Source organism: Gadus morhua, chromosome 20 (assembly GCF_902167405.1).
Source record: "Gadus morhua chromosome 20, gadMor3.0, whole genome shotgun sequence".
In the NCBI taxonomy this organism is placed as follows: domain Eukaryota; kingdom Metazoa; phylum Chordata; class Actinopteri; order Gadiformes; family Gadidae; genus Gadus; species Gadus morhua.
Genome location: NC_044067.1, coordinates 9780530 through 9798100, shown reverse-complemented (window position 1 = coordinate 9798100; position 17571 = coordinate 9780530). Strand labels below are relative to the sequence as shown.

The window sequence follows — 17571 nt, the reverse complement described above, 5'->3', positions numbered from 1 at the left end:
TTCAAGCTCGGAGAGAGCTTAAAAACACATTGTCTAGCCCTGTGGGGGGGGTGGGGTTTGCATTCAGCTACGTGCCTTAATGGCTGTATAATCTTTGCAGTGTACCATCAGTGCACCTCTCTCTCTCTCTCTCTCTCTCTCTCTCTCTCTCTCTCTCTCTCTCTCTCTCTCTCTCTCTCTCTCTCTCTCTCTCTCTCTCTCTCTCTCTCTCTCTCTCTCTCTCTCTCTCTCTCTCTCTCTCTCTCTCTCTCTCTCTCTCTCTCTCTCTCTCTCTCTCTCTCTCTCTCTCTCTGCCAGGGAAATTACCAGGCAACCGAGAGACAGGATGATGCTGAGAGGAGCATATGCTGCTTTGCATGCAGGGCTAAACAAACATGTTTATAGTCCCAGACTACCAATACATAAAGATACTGCAGTGGGCGCTTTGGTTATTTTCAGAGCCGCGTTCTGGGACATCTTTTAAAGAAAAAAGAATGAAACTTGCAAATGCGTGGCGATCTACAAAGGGCTATCAAAGAGTACCGGTAGATAGATCACAAAATGTTGAAAGTCAGGCTTTGGGCTGGTTTTGCTTCTTTCCGGGGGAACGTAGACATCGTGTCTTTCTTTTGGAAAGCAGTGAGCGTTGGCGTTTATACGCAAAGGCGGTCGCACTGCTGTCGAAGACAGCGCTTTCGACAGAGTACAATACACTGTTCGCCTAATGATGCGAATGGATGATCCCACATGGAATCACTCATGTGGTATTGTGGTGCAGAGCACCAGCAGACAGTCAATTTGGTGGCAAACCTTGCATTTGGTCTGTGCGGGTATGGCAATACCGAGTCAGATTTAAGGGTAGCTTTATATACTTAAGGGTGTGAAGTGAGTGGGCGATGGAGCATTGCAACTCGTATGACAATACATTGTTTTTGGCAGTCAGCCACAAGCTTAGTTGTTTGAGGACAGTTTTTGGTAATTGCAAGACAGACCGGAAGCACAACAATAAGATAATCAGCAGCACAATTTCCTGTAATCATCGACATAATATAATGTGAATGTAAATGTTACACCTGCACAGGCTTAATTTTCATTATTGCACACTCTCAAAACACCTTAATACACAGGCATTTACATTTTCACACATTTTTCATATTCCACACTCGTTATTTAACACGTTTTCACAGATGTCGCTGATGAGCTATGAATATTCACGTGGAGCAAGAATCGCAAGATTATAGTTATTATTCCAGAATAACACCTATGTTTCATTTAGCGCCTATTGTTTGTTAGCTGTCATTCATCCTCACCGATATTAATATTGCAGATTCTCTAATGGCACAAGGTCCTAATCTACCCCGAGATAACCAAACGGAAAATAAATCTATAAAGCTGTCGTCGATACAATCTGCTAACCCGACCCCAAAAAAACAAGCTCCTCCAATGGCGAGACAGAATGCTAACCTTTGCCCTCTTCCTCGGTCAATCCTCTGCCCAATATCTCCTCGGTGGATTCCTTCCTACAGCAAAGCTTGAAGAACTCGTTCAGGAAGTCTCCTGGGGAAGAGAGGGAGAGGTGGGCGATGGAGAGAGGATCAGTAAGCTCTGGGAGCAGACGAAAAACAGATGCTTCAGTGTGCATCTCAATTCTGAGGCTACAAAGCTACACCGTGCTGTGTTTATTAGCTATAATGTACAGGGTAATTAAAACATGGTATCTAATTTATGTAGCTGGCATTTTATTTACCTAGTTGAAGCCCCAATGAGGAGAAGGAAAACATTATGAAACAGTAGACATTGTTGGGGTGAATCCTAACCCAAATGACAAATTCTGAAAGTTTGTTTGTCCCCCATTTTGCAAACAAAAAGATAATAATAAGATAAGTTATTTTGATGTATTGAAAGGTTCCACGATAGTGGGTAAAGATGTTGGAAGAAGGGAAAGTAATGCGCTCATCATTTCTTAAACTAAACTGCCAGACATTCCATCAATGTTACAGAGCTTGTATTTAACCCACATCATAAACACATTAATCCAGTTTATGGTCACAAGAACAGAAATTCAGAAATTCCCACTGACCGATGTTTACTGCCATACCACTCTGTTGGTTTGTTCTTTTAAACCACACTCTGTTGTCCATAGACTGTGACTAATAGGCAAATGAACAGCATGCGACAGCTATGACTGCTATGCGTGTTTTGTTGATCATGCACAGAAAACAAAACGAGCAAATAGCCTTTTTCTGTCCATGTTATCAGAATATGAACACTGAAACAATCTTTTAAAGGGCTTCCACACAGACCTAACCGCTAGGGGGTAGCTCCTTCCCACCAAGCTAATGGAACTTTCAACCAACTTTAGGTGTGCCACTGAAGGAGTCTATATGGACAGAACTGTGGAAGCTCTTTATTAGCACTATGCGCCACACCCGTGGTTGCCCTTCCATGACACATCTGTGCAAGGGATCCGTGCAGGCCATCAACGCACAGCAGGAGGCCTATGGGGGGATAGGGAGTCCGCAGAGCAAGCACATGGAGACGGCCTCTTACCTAACAAGCATTGGGGATTTTCCGCTTTCCTGACTCGCACAGACCAGTGGGGGGCTTGGAGAGGGTCCAGGTCGCTGCCGGGTCACACACACAGAGCGCATATGGTCAGATGATCACACACAGAGAAAAGCAGAGAGCGCGTGTGTTCGTGTGTGTGTGTGCGTGCCAACCACATCGTGTCACCTACACCGAGTACTATCAAGGTTGAAAGTATGCGGGGGCTAACTCAATATGTTCTGGTATTTTGTGGAGAGATATGGATTCCCACAATGTTTCACAATCCAATGAGAAGACCAAACACAATCCAATGGATCTCCCCAAGTTCCTCTAAATTGCATGCATAACCTTTAGCAGTATTCTCATAACTGCAAAAACATTTAAACAAGCGCTTTCACATTTGCCCAAGGCTTCAAAATGTGCCACAAATAGCTGGGAATGTGAACCCAATATTTAGTAGTCGGCACATCGTAATATCTCTTAGTGTATTCAGCAGCCCTGCAGCCTCAATTAGAAACGAGTTTTTAAGTCTACATTGGCATTCGCTTTATTTTACTGAATTCCCTTCCCTGGCATTTGCTTTTCAGATGTATTGCCACCCTTATTCTCCACTCTCTCGTTTTCGGGTGGAGGTATGTAAAGGAACAGCGTTGACAATGTCTTCTCGTCCTTGAATGACACACAAACCCGATGGAGGAGGTTTGAAGGCGAGGACTGTGTTTGCTGTGGTATTGTTAAAAAAACAACATAAAAAACGAGTGGTTGGAGGGTTGGGCTTGTGATGAGATAAACACAAACATTACAGTCGACTATAATAACTCGCTGGCTGAGCAGCATTTCCTCAGCAACGCAGTGAAGCAGAGAATGATTCATTTGGAGTGAATCAGTGACTCTCATGATGATGGAAAGGCGCTGGATGAGACTACGGTCCTTAGGCTTTCATGTAAGTAAATATATAGAAATGTATATATACACTTCCCGATGTACATGCAGGTACATAGTACTTAGAAGTGAATCATGATGATTAATCAACAGCAGAGCAGGTGGAGAGTTTATTTTGCATACAGTTTGGCCTTCTCTTGTTGTTCAAAAAAACCAAGGGAATTAAAACCGCGTTTTACCACCGCCAAAACATCAATTCTCCCACTCCTCATGGCGAAGGCTGTCGGAGAGAGTGCATTCTATTTTAATTAAGTAAAAACAATGAAAACACACGTCGCCATTTAATTAAGTGCGTTCCGGTTTTTTCCACTCGCTTTCTCGACGTACGTGTCTCGGTCGAGGAGCAGAGAAGGGTTAGAAAAAAAGATGGATTATGAAGTGGCGGTGATTGACACTTACGAGTAGACGTCGTTATCCACCACAATGCCTTCGGTCAGGTGCGGCCAAGTGGTGGCGAGGTGCAGCTCACTGAGGCGGTCGATAACGAGGAGGGAACAAACGAGAGAATGTCATTCTGCATTTGATTATTCAATCAACCGTCTTACCGGCGCATCAGTGTTGTTCCGTCCCTGATTTGACAGAAAATATCTCATTTAAAAAATAGTATTGAAAATGTAAAAAGAAAGAAAAAAAAACACTGAAATACAAGGGATGGCTGTGGGGGTGAGGGCGTGAGATAAATTAGGCGTGCATTGTCGTCATGGCTTCGGTGCCCTCACCTGATTGGGTCCTCGCAGGCGCCGAACGGAAGCTTGCCGAACTCCACCCCACCCACCTCGCCTCCGAGAAGAGCGTCAAAGTCTGCCAGAACATATATCGAACACACCCCTCGCTCATTATCACCGTATGGGCTACGGATCAGAGTGATTTATTGCCAAAAGGACGGGTACCAAAACGCAACATGTAAACAACTCCTACCGATCGCCTAGTTCATAGCTCTGAGGCGGGCAAAAAAAAGAAGAAGCAGGGTCAAAGCCACAGCCCACGTCCTTCAAAATACAGAATCGAAGGAATAACTTGTAAATGACCTTTCTGCTCTAACTACTGCTGCTTTCTCACACTGCAGGGGGATGGATAGATGCGTTGCCAGGCGGGAGTTATTTTTATTTTGGACTAAAACAACATATTTTGTTGACCTCCTTGTGGTTCCTCTGCTTTCTCTGCTGAACGACTTTGAATGGGGAGCTTCTCTTCGAGCCGCTAAAGGCCGTTGGGTAGAACACGCTGGTGAACACACAGAGCACGGCAGGGATGGGGGTTATATCAGCATCGCCCTCCTGTTGGGCGGCTGATACGCTTGGGTTCACTGATCTCGTACACATTACTCACTTGACCTGCCGTGCATCCCCGACCCATGACTGACATCGCCATTATTCCTGTCAACCTTAAATATGAATTAAATCTAATTCTAAGCATCCGTTTCCAACTCTGTTTCCCATCAAGAAAACTACATTTAATTTCAGTGTGCCGCATGAGTGGGCACGCTGAGAAGATTCAGCCAACTTTATTTTCCACCCATTCCCTGATTGGGCAACTAGCGTGAGCCGATTAAAAAAAAAGGGAGAACGACAGACCCTTGGAAAAAAACTGAAAACGATGAAAGATCAAGAAAGGAAGAAATGGCAGACTGTCTCTTTAAGGCCGGGCCAGGGGATTGGCAGGTATAGGACCCCCCCCCCCCCCCACCCCGCTGTGTCGGGCTGTACCTGGAGGCTGCTGGGGCCAGGAGTACTGCTGCCAGTCTTGCAGGACGTAAGTGAAGCGGATGGCGATGGTGACGGGGGGCAGGGGGGTCAGGGGACAGCCCTGATGACAGGAAAGATAGGAAAACAAATAAAGAAGAGGAAGAAGAAGAAATATGACATATCACATACATTAAGATAATGTATATCTAGATGGAAAAATACCGGGAGGAAAGTGAACGCCAGAGAGCGGGAGGACACATGAAGGGTATCAAAGAGGAGAGGAATTAGGACAAGGGCAAGAGGAAAGTCAGCTGTGGGCCTGCGATGCAGAGGACACTTCAGGACAGCGGGACCGGGATTAGATTCATGCCCGTGGTCCACTCACACGCCTGTCCGAGCGACCGTTTCTGCCCCCCCCCCTCATTGACGTGCGTCCGTGACACCACTCACTATCTTGGCCTTGAAGATGTCGAGCAGGCCAGACAGGTGGTTGTACTGGCTGGGCACCTTGCGGAGGTGGACCATTTCAAAATCGGTGCGCACGCCCGGACCCTGGCACTCCCCGGCGTACAGCCGCCTCCACTTCTGCTGGATCTGCACAAACATTGGCACCTGACTGCGGACACCGGGGCAGAGGAGGGACGGGTGGGAGGGAGGGATTTAATAATAAAAAAAAGTATTGTAAGTCCGTGTCAGGTTGTTCCGTCAGATACCGTTGTAGGCGGTGGAGCAGGTTTTGCTGCTCACCCCACCACTCGCCCCCCTCCGGGCAAGCACGATTTCTACAGCAGCTGCACAGTGCCACCAGGTGGACGCTTGCGGAAATGCAGCCAATAAACGCAAAGCGTTGAGAACCTCGGGATGTTGCGTTCATGTCGTAAACGACGGTCATTTCAACGTGAGGAGAGAGAGAGCTCACCCACTAATGACACTGCAATGCCACATAGGAGCAGTTTTGTGAACATTACATTCATTGTCTGAGACAGCTCGCGTCCAGTGTCATTTAAACCCAATATAATTAGCATATTCATGACTGTTATGTATTGTATCTCCCCCTATGCCTTTCTGTCTACAGCAGCAGTGAGAGAAGAAGGGGGGTAGGGGGGGCAGGTGACCCGAGCTGTTGCCGCCTGCTGCCGGCATTTCAGTTGCTATGGATACTGATTGACCCAACGTGATCCGACGCCACAGCGAGAGTTCTGCACGCCCACCATGTTTCTATTTAAAAATCAAAGGGCTGCTTGATGTATAACAACCTGCGGATGCAAAGAAATAAAGAAAATCTGCCTTGATCACACATTGTTTTTTTTCCTCACATCAAGTCTGCGCTCGCTTCCTCATTGCGGGTTAACAATAAATAAATGTATGATTTTGTATTATTTAAAAAATCAGTTGACTGTGAACCAGATCACGTGACCCAGCTCATATCAAGCAGCTGATGAACAACAGCACAGCAGACAATCTCCACCAGGCCACAGCCAGCTACAAACAAACCCTTTTCACCTCACACCTCGCACAGACACACACACACACACACACAACAATCAGTGTCTGCAAATTAATAAATGTAGAAGTAATCCACTCCTGGGATGTCACCATGGATACACGACGTCGCTGGTGAGACGTGCTGATGTGCATAAGCTGTCCAAAAAATGCACAGTAACTTGGCAGCGATTACAAAGCAGCACAATGACGCTGTCAAGCAATTATCTTCGCCATTGTCATTGCACCTGTAGTGAGATGTCTCATGTCAGTAATGTTGGGAAAATTCCTCAGAGGAAAGGAAAGTTGCTATCTGACAAATGACGGATCATCGAAATAAGCAACAGTACCCTGTGCGTGCCATATTGACTCAAAGCAATTTCTACTCCTGATTCGATTTTTTTAGGACAATATGATTGCATCAACTCTAACAACAAAGTTACCAAAGTTAGCAAACAATTTTAATAGCTTTCTTTTTTTTTTAGCATTTGAGCTAAATATTGGCTTGACATTTTTAGTCTCAATTAGTCAACCATAAAGCAAGCCTTACCATTTTCAAGTAAAATAAAGATTCCAAAATATGTATCTTCCTATAGAAAACGATATGGCTACGGGTATATGTCTACTAAAACGCCCAAAAAACAGGTTCCCTACCACTTTGGCGCAGTGGCAGTGAAGGAGCTGGTTGGGGCACCATCAAGGATTAGTGATTCCCAGTGTGGAACCACCAATAAATTACCTAAAGTTCGTCCCACACTATTTAGGTCTCGTTTTTTTTAGAAAACACTTGAAATGTAAAAATCTACAACTTTTGAGTTTTAACTCAATGGTCGGTTCATCGATATAAATCAAGAGTAGGATGGTAGGATGTGATCTTGTCACTCATGCACACGTTTTTCAACCAGCTCGCCGAGGATCCCACTGAATCCGTTATTTTGTCTCACAACAGCAGAACGAGTTCATTCATTGCTCATTGAATTGTCAGTGCATGTAGTGCATGCATTGGATATTCATGAAATACCCCCTCATTCATCTCCGTAATTGGTGGCCAGCTGAGCACAGCCAGCGAAAGTGTAGGAAGAGAAACTGGGAACCGAGAATATGCTCCTCGACAATGTTCGGAAAAGCAAATGTGCCGACAAATGCATTTGCTTGCATTATGGCAATGCAGGCACAACTTAATCAGCACATTTTAAAATACTAGAAACTAAAGGCTTAACTGTGTGCTGCTTTACATCTGTCATCAGGGCTCACTCAAGGATCATCTCTGCATTGCTTTGTTTTTGTGTGCAATGCATACTACTCCATGGTAATTGCACAATGGAATAGTGTATCGCTTCCATGATACAATCCAAAACATATCTCCAGCACTGCACTTTAGGGTATGTTACTTTGCACACCACTTCGGTGACATGCCTATTCCAACATCGTCATGACTTTTCACAGCCCAAAACTCATTAACTATAAAACGTCTTCCTTCTGGAATGTAACCGCAGCTATCTCACAGGGAATCAGATTGAAGATCCTCCGTCTCCATTCTGTGACTGTCTACATTGTGCTTTACACAAGATATGCAGAGAAGATTGATCAATAACGCAACCCTGATTTTAACCCAGCTCCAATCACACATCAGACCTACGGTAGATCAAACATACCTGTTAAACCTTGTGAAATGAAAAGCATTCTCAACCTAATAACTAAACCTTATTTAATTTCCGATATGATTATCTTATAACAAAAAACTCATTCTCAAAAAAATATTTGTATCTATTTATACCCAAGCTCAAAGATCGTCATCCAATACCTTAAAATAACCATTTATACTTAAACCTAAATAACTTTTTGTGCACACATGCACTTTTAGATTCAAACATTTTTAAATCATGACTTAGTCTTCTTCTCAAGAATATAACTCCTCGACCAACGGCTTAATAAATCCAGTGTTCTTCTCTCTAAATCAGATAAATGGTCATGGTACTGTAGCAATAAATGCAATCAGTGAGGGAGCGCATGTTTAATACCTAAACATGCATGCAGCATCACGTTAAAATGCTATCAGAGAATGAGCAAACGGCGCGTCCTCTGTGCATTCATGGATATGATTTCCTCCGTCACGTGGTATGCCATCGTTTCCATTCTCGTCCTCTCCTCCTTATCGCAACTCGCAGGCTCCCCCATCTGGTATAAATTGCCATTAAACGCACACAGCCAAAGTTCCAGCAACGTATACAGCTATCTGCTCGCATTAGGACCACCATTAGGAGCCACAGGTCACCCAAAGGTTTAAGTACGTACTGACAGCATACTGTACACGAGAGCAGCACAGCATGAAGGAATAAATTGCATTTGTATTTTGTCTTGTTGACACTCATAGACAACAATGAAAAAAATTCAATAAGAACGATGCAAAATATCGATGAAAGGTCAAAATAAGACATTTTAATGTATACAGAGTAAAGAGCAGAAAGGGGGACAGAGAGTATGCAGTACATTGCTTCTTAGTTTAAAACTAAAATTTAAAATTGAAATGGGACTCACCAGCCGCTGTTGGCCAGAGATATAGAGACGGAGCTGAGCAGTAAGTTGCACTTGGACTCGCTGGTGATGGCTTCACAGTTGGCCCCCGGTGAGATGACCAAGAACTCTCGCATGCCATACCTGTCGGAACAGACCTGGGAAATCAATCTCAACGCCCCAGAGCACAGCTTGGTTATTTCCCCTTATCCCTTTCTTTCCGTTTTAATTAGGATCTTTTTTTTTTTTTTTTTACCTCCTTCATGTCCCTGCTGCTGTGAGACAGCTAAATATCCTGTCGGGGATTAAAGCTAGGGTAGGCAATTTGGAGATACCAGCCAGAGTAAACTAGATTTTAAAAGTATCCAACCCAAAAAAACAAACTCTCTCTTCAGGACTCCCTCCCTGGCTAGCTTAAGTAATAGGTCTTCCTAGCCTTTTGGAAGACTCTGGTCATGGGCAGTCAGTGCACAGGCAGAATCCGCAAAGGTAGCTGGGTAGGTAGTTTGAAGAAGAGGTAGGCGATCCAATGATTTCAATCGTTTTATTTTTTTGTGATAGCTTTTGAAAGATTGATTGCTGTCGGGGGGTAAGGATTTCTACAAATATGGCAAAAGACTCTTAGAGAGTTTGTTGGAACGGCGAAGTTGCCTTAGCAAATACAAAATGCAGAAGATCATCTTCTTGGCGTATTGTGTACTGTTCTATATGGAGACAGAATCTAAGTAACTCAATGCATGTTGATGTACGTCCATGGCTCACTGCATGTACTGTACATTTATAATTATGTATGTGGCAATAGATTTGATGCTATTCATTGCATTCATATCAGGACATACTAGTACAGCCGGCCAAGTTGCAATAGCAAATAAAACTTCAGAAGATCATCTTCTTGGCGTGTTGCATCCGTCAGGTTTATGTCTACCATGTTCACATTTTGATATTCTGTGTGTGAAAAGGGGGGCACTCACCATCGCACCAGACAGTGCGCCCTCGGAGGAAAATCATTGTTCATACACAGGAGGTCCTGCATAGCCAAGGGAAATGCATCTAGAGACACAGAGCAGATCAGTTCAGAGGGAATGAAGCACTTCTATTAAATAAATAAATCAATGAACAAGGCAAGGGCCAGAAAATCTCAAAAAAATTATTAGCATAATCGATTTTGAAGTTGAATTGAATACAATTAAACTGTAAACTAATTTACTAAAATAAATAGAATCTATGATTAAGTAACGGAATCGTTTTCTTGATATACATTCAATAAACTGTGCCATACTTATACATTTTAAGTGCAACAAATACCATATTATACATAGCAATGTGGGTTATTCTGATATTTGCCATATCGCCATGGCAGAAGGAAAACTAAATGACTACTGTACCTTCCTCGAGTTCCTCTTTCAGATCACTCTTGTCTGATTCCTGCTTCAAGTAGTGGTGGGTTATAGAGAACTTGAAGTCAGCGAAGTTGATCTCCTGAGACTTTTCCTCCCAGGTGCCACTGGTGTATTCACCCTGATAAGAATACATAATAGGTTAGCCCTTTAAGTAAGTAACTTTGGCAATGTTGAGCAACCGCAGCTTCACCTCAGCTGCATCACCAGTCCCGTTGTACATTCATATCCAATGAAAGGACTCTCTGTCCTGGATTATTCAATATATACCACGGTTATCAACAATGACTTAAGATGCCACCTCATCATTAACATTGTTGATTTGTTTTATCTACTTAATGAGCTGAAATGAACATGTGCTTCCAAATGCTTTGGGCATTTATATTTTTTGACATCAAGGTAACATATCGTTGGATTTTGTATTTGACCGTTGTTTTTATTGTCAGCTTTGTAGCAGAGGTGTCTGTTAACCATAGACACCCTTGGAAAGCAAATAGACAAATCAGGTTAAAGTATTCAACAATGCTTTATAGAGAATATAAATAGGTATAAAGAGGAATCAAAATATGTCTTCTCAGAGGTCTTACTTTGGGGAAAAAGGTAAGGACCAGTGAAAAGATGGGTTTACCTTCTCTGGAGAAGCCCTTCCGGCAGAGCTGCCAATGAGCTTCCAGTCATTTAACACTTCCTCAACTCTTGACACAAACCTGTCGAGGGACAATCAGTTTTAGTTCTGCTTTCATTCAGTGCATTAACTGCGGGCTCAGAAGCAATCAGCGTAAACATGTACCAGGAAAAATAAATGCAAAGCAAAATCATCCAGCCTTTAGATTAATTCAACAGCTGTATGTGAGTCAAGATGTACTTATTAATACTACACAGGATTTTTAAATTAAATTAATTTAGAACGTTTTAAATATCTTGGACCCTCCCCCATTTTGGCCCCCCTGCTTTCATATACGATTCTAGCTATACTATAGCTTCAGACATGTCACTTGTAATAAGCAACCAACACTGCTCTATGTGGAGACAGAATCTAAATAACTCAATGCATGTTTATGTTTGTCCATGGCTCACTGCATTTACTGTACATGTATAATTGTGTACGGAGCAATATAGTTGATGCTATTCATTGCGTTCATATCAGTACATACTAGTACAGAGATTGAACGTTTTTCTGAAAAGTTCAATCATATAGCGCAAGGCTGAACATAGAAAAATGTAACACCCAATAAGATGATTGTGCAAGCAAGTTATTTTATGGCAAGGAACAGATTAGCACTTTCAACCATGTTTTCTGCTTGGCTATCCACATGTCTCGCATGAAGTTGAACATGAGGTCAAACACAACACTCAAAACCTCACTTTATTATTATCAATGACGAGTATTGTTTAAAAACGTAGCTAGAAGTATCATAAGAGAGGTGAAGCCAAAGCTAGCTAGCTCTCTCCTCACAGCACCTTTCCCATTCGGACGCGGTAGTGAAGTCCGTGATCTCAAACACCTCCGTCTCGGGCTGCGAGGAAAATACATTATTGTCACTTCAGTCGTTTATAAGCATGGGATCATATTGCTGAAATAGTGTCATAGTTGTTAAATAACTCACATCACTGTCCGCTGCCATCGTGAATACCTCTTGTTTACTTTTTTGTCATATGTTTCGTTGCATTATGGGAGTGCAGTGACGTCAGCACCAAGCCGAAACAGCTCGTGCCTGACGTGGAGCATCAGAGCCTGCAGGAGTCAGCATAATGGATGTAAAGGAAAAACCGCAACAGGCTGCCCGTTGGGAGGGAAATCATAAACAAAAATCATGTTTTGCCACCAGTGTTAAGTGATAAGAGAGTAAACAATCGTACGACAGTGCATCTAATTCAGAGGGACAGAAAGTCCCCGAGACAGGATAGAAGGGGATGCCAATGCTATACCTTTTTTGTGATCCTGCTATCCCATATATATTTAATTCTGCAGGGGTTGTTGTAGCCATGTCACCATTCGTATAAATGGCATTCGTAAAAATAATCTGCCTTTTTCTAGTTTGAGGAGGCAGTAGGAACGTCCGAAGTAGGAATTCTAATACATCGGACAACATAGGCTACATATGCAATAGATTGTATTGTTTTGTTATTTTCATTTACACATGAAATAAATGTCATCCCAAAAGTTTTTGATACATTAATTAATTGCGCAACGCGAATTAATAGCCAATAATGTGGAAATAGCATGTCCGCAAACAAACGTATTCACAAATAGGTTTGCCTAAAGTGACCAGCAGAGGTCCCCGCATGATGCCAAATTATTATTCACCATTACAAAATAACTTTATATTCTTTAACATGATCAAGCTAATGTATCAGTCCTAAAGTCCTAAGCCTACATAGCTGTAGTTTGAAATGCTACTCTATATTATTGAATAGTGGTATGGCCCTGGTCCTGGTAAATTATGGTTAATCTGAATGCAATGTCTTTGACCTCACAGGGGCCAGTTCTACACTACAAGATACAAGTGACAAGAGCTGAACTTAAACTACAACCTCATTCCTCCGAACCCCAGTGTTCCAAACTCATCTGCATTTTTACATATTTAATCAAATAAATGTAACATTCTTTGCAAAGCAAAAAATTGACCAAAAGTCTTGGACCATGTTATAAAAATTGCTTCAATCACTCATAATCAAACTCATACTTATTTGAATAGGCAATGCCTTATAACGAATATTCTAAGAACAATAATTGTAAAATGTACACAACATTTACTAACCATTCACTTAATTGATATGGAAGATATTTCTGAAGAAGATAGTAAAAGGAGTGATGTAGTTAACAGAAATTAAAATACTGCTTCCATGCACCCAGTGTGCTGGTCAATTGGGTCTGAGCAGGGCCTTAGAGAGAATTATCTCTATCATTTTGGGTCTGAGTATTAACCACGTATCCTGCACAATAACCTGCTCACACGTCACACCTGCCGCTCCGCCTTTTAATGCCGTACCTCTTCATCTACCCATCGGTCTTCCTCTTGACGCACTGCTTGCTCTTTCTGTCCCTTTCCCTTTCCCTGTGGCCGTCCCTCCAGTTTTCTCCTGTGTTGGGTCTTGGCTGAATGCTTTATACAACTACGGTACCTTTAAGGACGCTGACGTAACCATTTGCTGGATCGTGATAGGCTTATTGAGTTCCGCTTGCCCGGCTTGAGCAAACAGCATGGCGGAGGAACTGTGGAATAAAGTAAACATTCCTTTTCCAAGTGCTGCTTCTTCTGTAAAAATAAATCCAAGAATCTTAGAAGGTATTTATTTTTTCTGAATCATGTATGAATCCATCTGAATTTGACAATGTAAACAGCCGTGGCACGTGTGCTTTTTGTTACCCACGAGGCTATGACCTATGTAAATAACTTGCAGTAGTGTGTGACAATACGTTTTTGTTTCGTTGTTTAATTTGAAAATACTTTGCATTTGTAGATGCTGATATTAGATGGCTGCTGAAGAAAAACGACACGGTCCTTGGTTTGCTCAAAAGCCACATTCTTCAAACGGAGATCCGAGTTCTTTATGAGCTGCTGTTCACTTGTAAAAACAACCATGGGACAAACCTGACGTTTCGGGCTTTAAAGCAGGTAGGACAGTGATTCGACGCTTAGTGTTCCGTACACGGGCTTAGATGTGCATTGTAATAAGTGGCGAGATCGGAGGGAAGCAACATTAAACATGCATTGTTGTTATTTTTGTCCCAAAGGTTGAACAGTGTATCAACAGACTGAAGGAGATGAAGCTTGATGCCGCCCTCCTAAATCTTGCAGACTGTTGTGCAAGCAGGTTTAAAAGGTATTTGGCCAGTGTGATGGATGACTGCACCAGTTTCTTCAGACTTGACAACGGTGGAGCCGATGTAGTTACCCCTTTTCCTGATCAGCTGTATTGTTATTTTTGCGGAACATACTTGAAATATCTTTGTGTTTTTTTTGTAGCAAGATCTACCCCGCAGCGGCTTCGTGTGTTAGCTCATGTCCCAGTCAGCCCATGCTGGAGTGGGTCTCTCTCAAGGTCCTGGGAGCTGCCCGGCTATTGGCCTGCGTAATGGATTACTGCAGCAGATCATTCACGTATCCTTATGGGCTGTTGAGCAGCATTTGGGGTGTATGCATTTGTATCTGACCTATACTGGAATTCCAAAGGTTTTATAAAGGTTGCTGCCTTAACTTCTATCTTCTATCACGGATAGCCGTGCAAGGCAGCAGCTTAAACAGGACGAATTTATAGTCCTAAGTGTGGTAATCACCGGCATGGTTAGTCGTCTATGGTGAGTGCATCTACATTTTATCTATTTGTATTTATTTGTAATAATAGCATAATTCTATTTTATTTAATGTTCCTCTAACTCTGGCCCCACAACAGGGTGTATTTCAGGGCCATGGTCGTTGCCCTGGTTCCACTGTATGGACACATTCAGATTCTGCTTGCGACGGTGTCCCAGGCACAGCCCATGCCCTTCCTCACTGGCTACCACCTGCCAACCGACCTGACGCAGTTCATTGGGCCATCATGGTCCTCACTGATAACCACAAGCTTCAAATCGGATTGGCTCCTCAATACGCTCGCTCCCTCAAACCCCGGCCTCCCCCCCACCGACATGAATAGTTACGATGTGGGCGTGGCACTCCAAAGAGGTGTTTGGATTACATGATCTGCTCTATTCAGAAAAATATTCCTTGTATTCCTCCTGTCCATCTTAAAACACTTAGAGGTGCTGTAGGTAAGATTCGAGAGTGTGGCTGCCTCTATCATTTCTGATAAGCCTGCTTCTTTTCCGTGATGGTTTGGAAATATATCTTGCCTTTTGATCCCAGTCGTATAAAATGCTAAACTTATCAAGGGCTGAGATACGTATCAAGAAGAGCGCAAATGAGCGAGGGGATGTTTTTTTTTTTTTGTTTAATTTCAAAAACTTGCTCTCTTTTCTGCTGTCTCTCTTTACAATGCTCAAATCTTATCTACAGCACCTTTTTAATTAATAGTTAGCATATTGAAACTATGTGGCGAGGGGCATAGAAATCAAATAAATGGGCGAATTGGACCCTGAACGCAGGAGCGTTTCCATATGATTCCTGATGAATTTTCCATGCTTACTTTTCAGTTCATGACGTAGACAGTGATCAAAATCCTTCAATCAAGATCTTCAAAAATGTTAGACGGGTATGTCAGCTACACTGCTCTCGTGTTTTGGATTTTAGAAATTACTAAAAGGAATATAATGATAAAATAAATTCACTGCTGTTTTTATTGGTTGTTCCCATACAGGATCCCATGCCATCTTCCTTTTCATGGAAGAGTGAGCAGGGAGAACAGGAAAGGGTTTTCCTTGCACAGGTCCGATCAGCTGCTACTTGTAAAGATTTGGCCACCCACCTGAAGGAGATGATTGCATGGTGTGTATCTCAGAAACGGAAACGGGAGAAACCGTATTTCTCGTTCCTGCATCTTAAGTGCAGAAGGTTGGAGCGCCTTGAATTGGCAGGAAACAGGTGAGAAGGACGACTAGAGCCCTCGTCTCAAGGATGTACCAGTTTATCATTGTGTTTACCTGTGTCTTTAGAGGTCTACTTTTTGTAACTGATTTGACATTTAAACAGAAAAACACATTTATGAACACGAATGTTTAAAATGTAAATCTCCAATAAAGACTAGGGTCAGAATCACACTGGTATGATCCTTTTGTCTTCCAATGATGTGTCAATACTTTGTGAGGATTTTGGAATCATCTATAATGTCATGGATATTGTGTGTCAACTTATTTATTTTTTATTTTTTAGTTTGCCGAGGAAGATGCGGCGTCTCAAAGGCGAGGTCTGCTGGGTTCTATCCCCCTCGGACCCGCTCCCTGTATCCTGCCACTCGCTCAGCACCTTATGGAAAAGGACCCATCCCAAGAACCGCTTCCAGCCGATCAGGTCTCGATTACGGACCACGGGAGCTCGTGTTAAGGTTGGTGCCCAGAGGGAACCGCAGCTGGTGAGGCGACGACCAAAGCAGGGAAGAAGGACTTGCAACACAACCAACGTGTCTGCCTCCAGTGGGCAAGATGAAATAGATGACATATTTTCTTCATTGGATTTTTGAATGCATTATTGGGTTTACATACCTCACAAATCTTTTTGTGGTTAAAGGAGACCCCAACTTTAAATATCAAAACCAAATGGACTCCTACAGCTTGTTTGCCACAATCTGTAAGGATATTAGGCAAGCTTTTTATCTACTTGCTGCCAGGATCATCTAGGCTTGAATGACGGTAAATCTGGCTGAAGAACATAGAGTTTGGATGTGCTTATTTTGTGCCGACTCCAATTGCATGCATGCTGCATCAGAACTGTCTGCAATTTCTGGATAAAGTGTTTCCAACAAGGCTTCTCCAAATTAGGAAAAATTATGGCCGAAGATAATTGCGTAAAAATAAATAAAAGGTTTCTAGCCAAACTTAGTTGATTACGTCCTTGTCCTCAAGTCAGCTGTGAGCTTGCTCTCTGACAATTTAAGAAGATTTGAACTCCCTGATTAGTCCACATTAATACCTTTATGGTAACAAAGAAAAAACTGATTTTATCAGTACTGGATTTATCCACTGAGTAGACAAAGAACAATATGGCCTTAGTGTTTGAAAGGTAATGCTCAAAATCAAAAACCTGGCACACCAGTATTTGGATTAGGTGTCTGCTTTTAATGACGTATTTTAAGGTTCCTTCATTATCGAATGCCTTTACTGCTATGATGTCAAAATGTAATTGTTAAAGTTATAATGGAATTTATCAGTAAGTGCTCAGGATCCAGTGAGATATAGATACAAAATTGCAATATTGAAAGAGGTTGACATATCATCATGGTACTGTGTCTGCACGGCTCACCCATATTTTTGTTGTATCTAGCCAGAAGCAGAAATTTCCATTTTCATTTGTATTGAAAGTACCAATGGTATATTAAATGGTGACCTGTAATGTTGTAGACTCATTGAAAGCTTTTGACAATGTACT

General features: G+C 42.5%; 2 protein-coding genes across 4 annotated transcripts in view; one reads left to right on the top strand and one right to left on the bottom strand.

The window, feature by feature from the left end:
- Positions 1-13626, bottom strand: part of rab3gap1 (RAB3 GTPase activating protein subunit 1) — a 47440-nt gene extending 33814 nt beyond the window's left edge. For both annotated transcript variants that reach the window (XM_030342601.1, XM_030342602.1), the window contains exons 1-13: positions 13540-13626; positions 12154-12281; positions 12008-12063; positions 11175-11253; positions 10535-10667; positions 10121-10199; positions 9174-9293; positions 5604-5769; positions 5175-5274; positions 4188-4269; positions 3868-3936; positions 2530-2603; positions 1444-1536 (exon numbers count right to left, since the gene is read on the bottom strand). In XM_030342601.1, the coding sequence (XP_030198461.1) occupies positions 1444-1536; positions 2530-2603; positions 3868-3936; positions 4188-4269; positions 5175-5274; positions 5604-5769; positions 9174-9293; positions 10121-10199; positions 10535-10667; positions 11175-11253; positions 12008-12063; positions 12154-12171 (1069 nt within the window). In that variant the 5' untranslated portion in view covers positions 12172-12281; positions 13540-13626. The remainder of the gene's footprint in view (positions 1-1443; positions 1537-2529; positions 2604-3867; positions 3937-4187; positions 4270-5174; positions 5275-5603; positions 5770-9173; positions 9294-10120; positions 10200-10534; positions 10668-11174; positions 11254-12007; positions 12064-12153; positions 12282-13539) is intronic.
- Positions 13598-17535, top strand: rmp64 (ribonuclease MRP subunit p64). Of its 2 annotated transcripts, none has more exons than XM_030342606.1 (9): positions 13598-13836; positions 14012-14166; positions 14286-14374; positions 14518-14652; positions 14772-14849; positions 14945-15216; positions 15684-15742; positions 15848-15975; positions 16360-17535. In XM_030342606.1, exons 1-9 carry the CDS (start codon positions 13752-13754, stop codon positions 16664-16666), a joined length of 1308 nt encoding a protein of 435 aa, XP_030198466.1. In that variant the 5' UTR covers positions 13598-13751; the 3' UTR covers positions 16667-17535. The 2 variants fall into 2 exon arrangements, with proteins under 2 accessions (XP_030198466.1, XP_030198463.1); XM_030342603.1 differs by having other exon boundaries at positions 13599-13836; positions 15848-16071.
- Positions 17536-17571: the final 36 nt, after the last annotated feature.

What these genes read in the sequence shown, in the direction of transcription:
- rmp64 (XM_030342603.1), top strand. Translation starts at nt 13,752, where the DNA reads ATGGCGGAGGAACTGTGGAATAAAGTAAACATTCCTTTTCCAAGTGCT. An exon ending in CGTTTCGGGCTTTAAAGCAG is followed by an intron (nt 14,167 to 14,285) that starts GTAGGACAGTGA and finishes TTTGTCCCAAAG; the next exon opens with GTTGAACAGTGTATCAACAG. An exon ending in GGGCGTGGCACTCCAAAGAG is followed by an intron (nt 15,217 to 15,683) that starts GTGTTTGGATTA and finishes CTTACTTTTCAG; the next exon opens with TTCATGACGTAGACAGTGAT.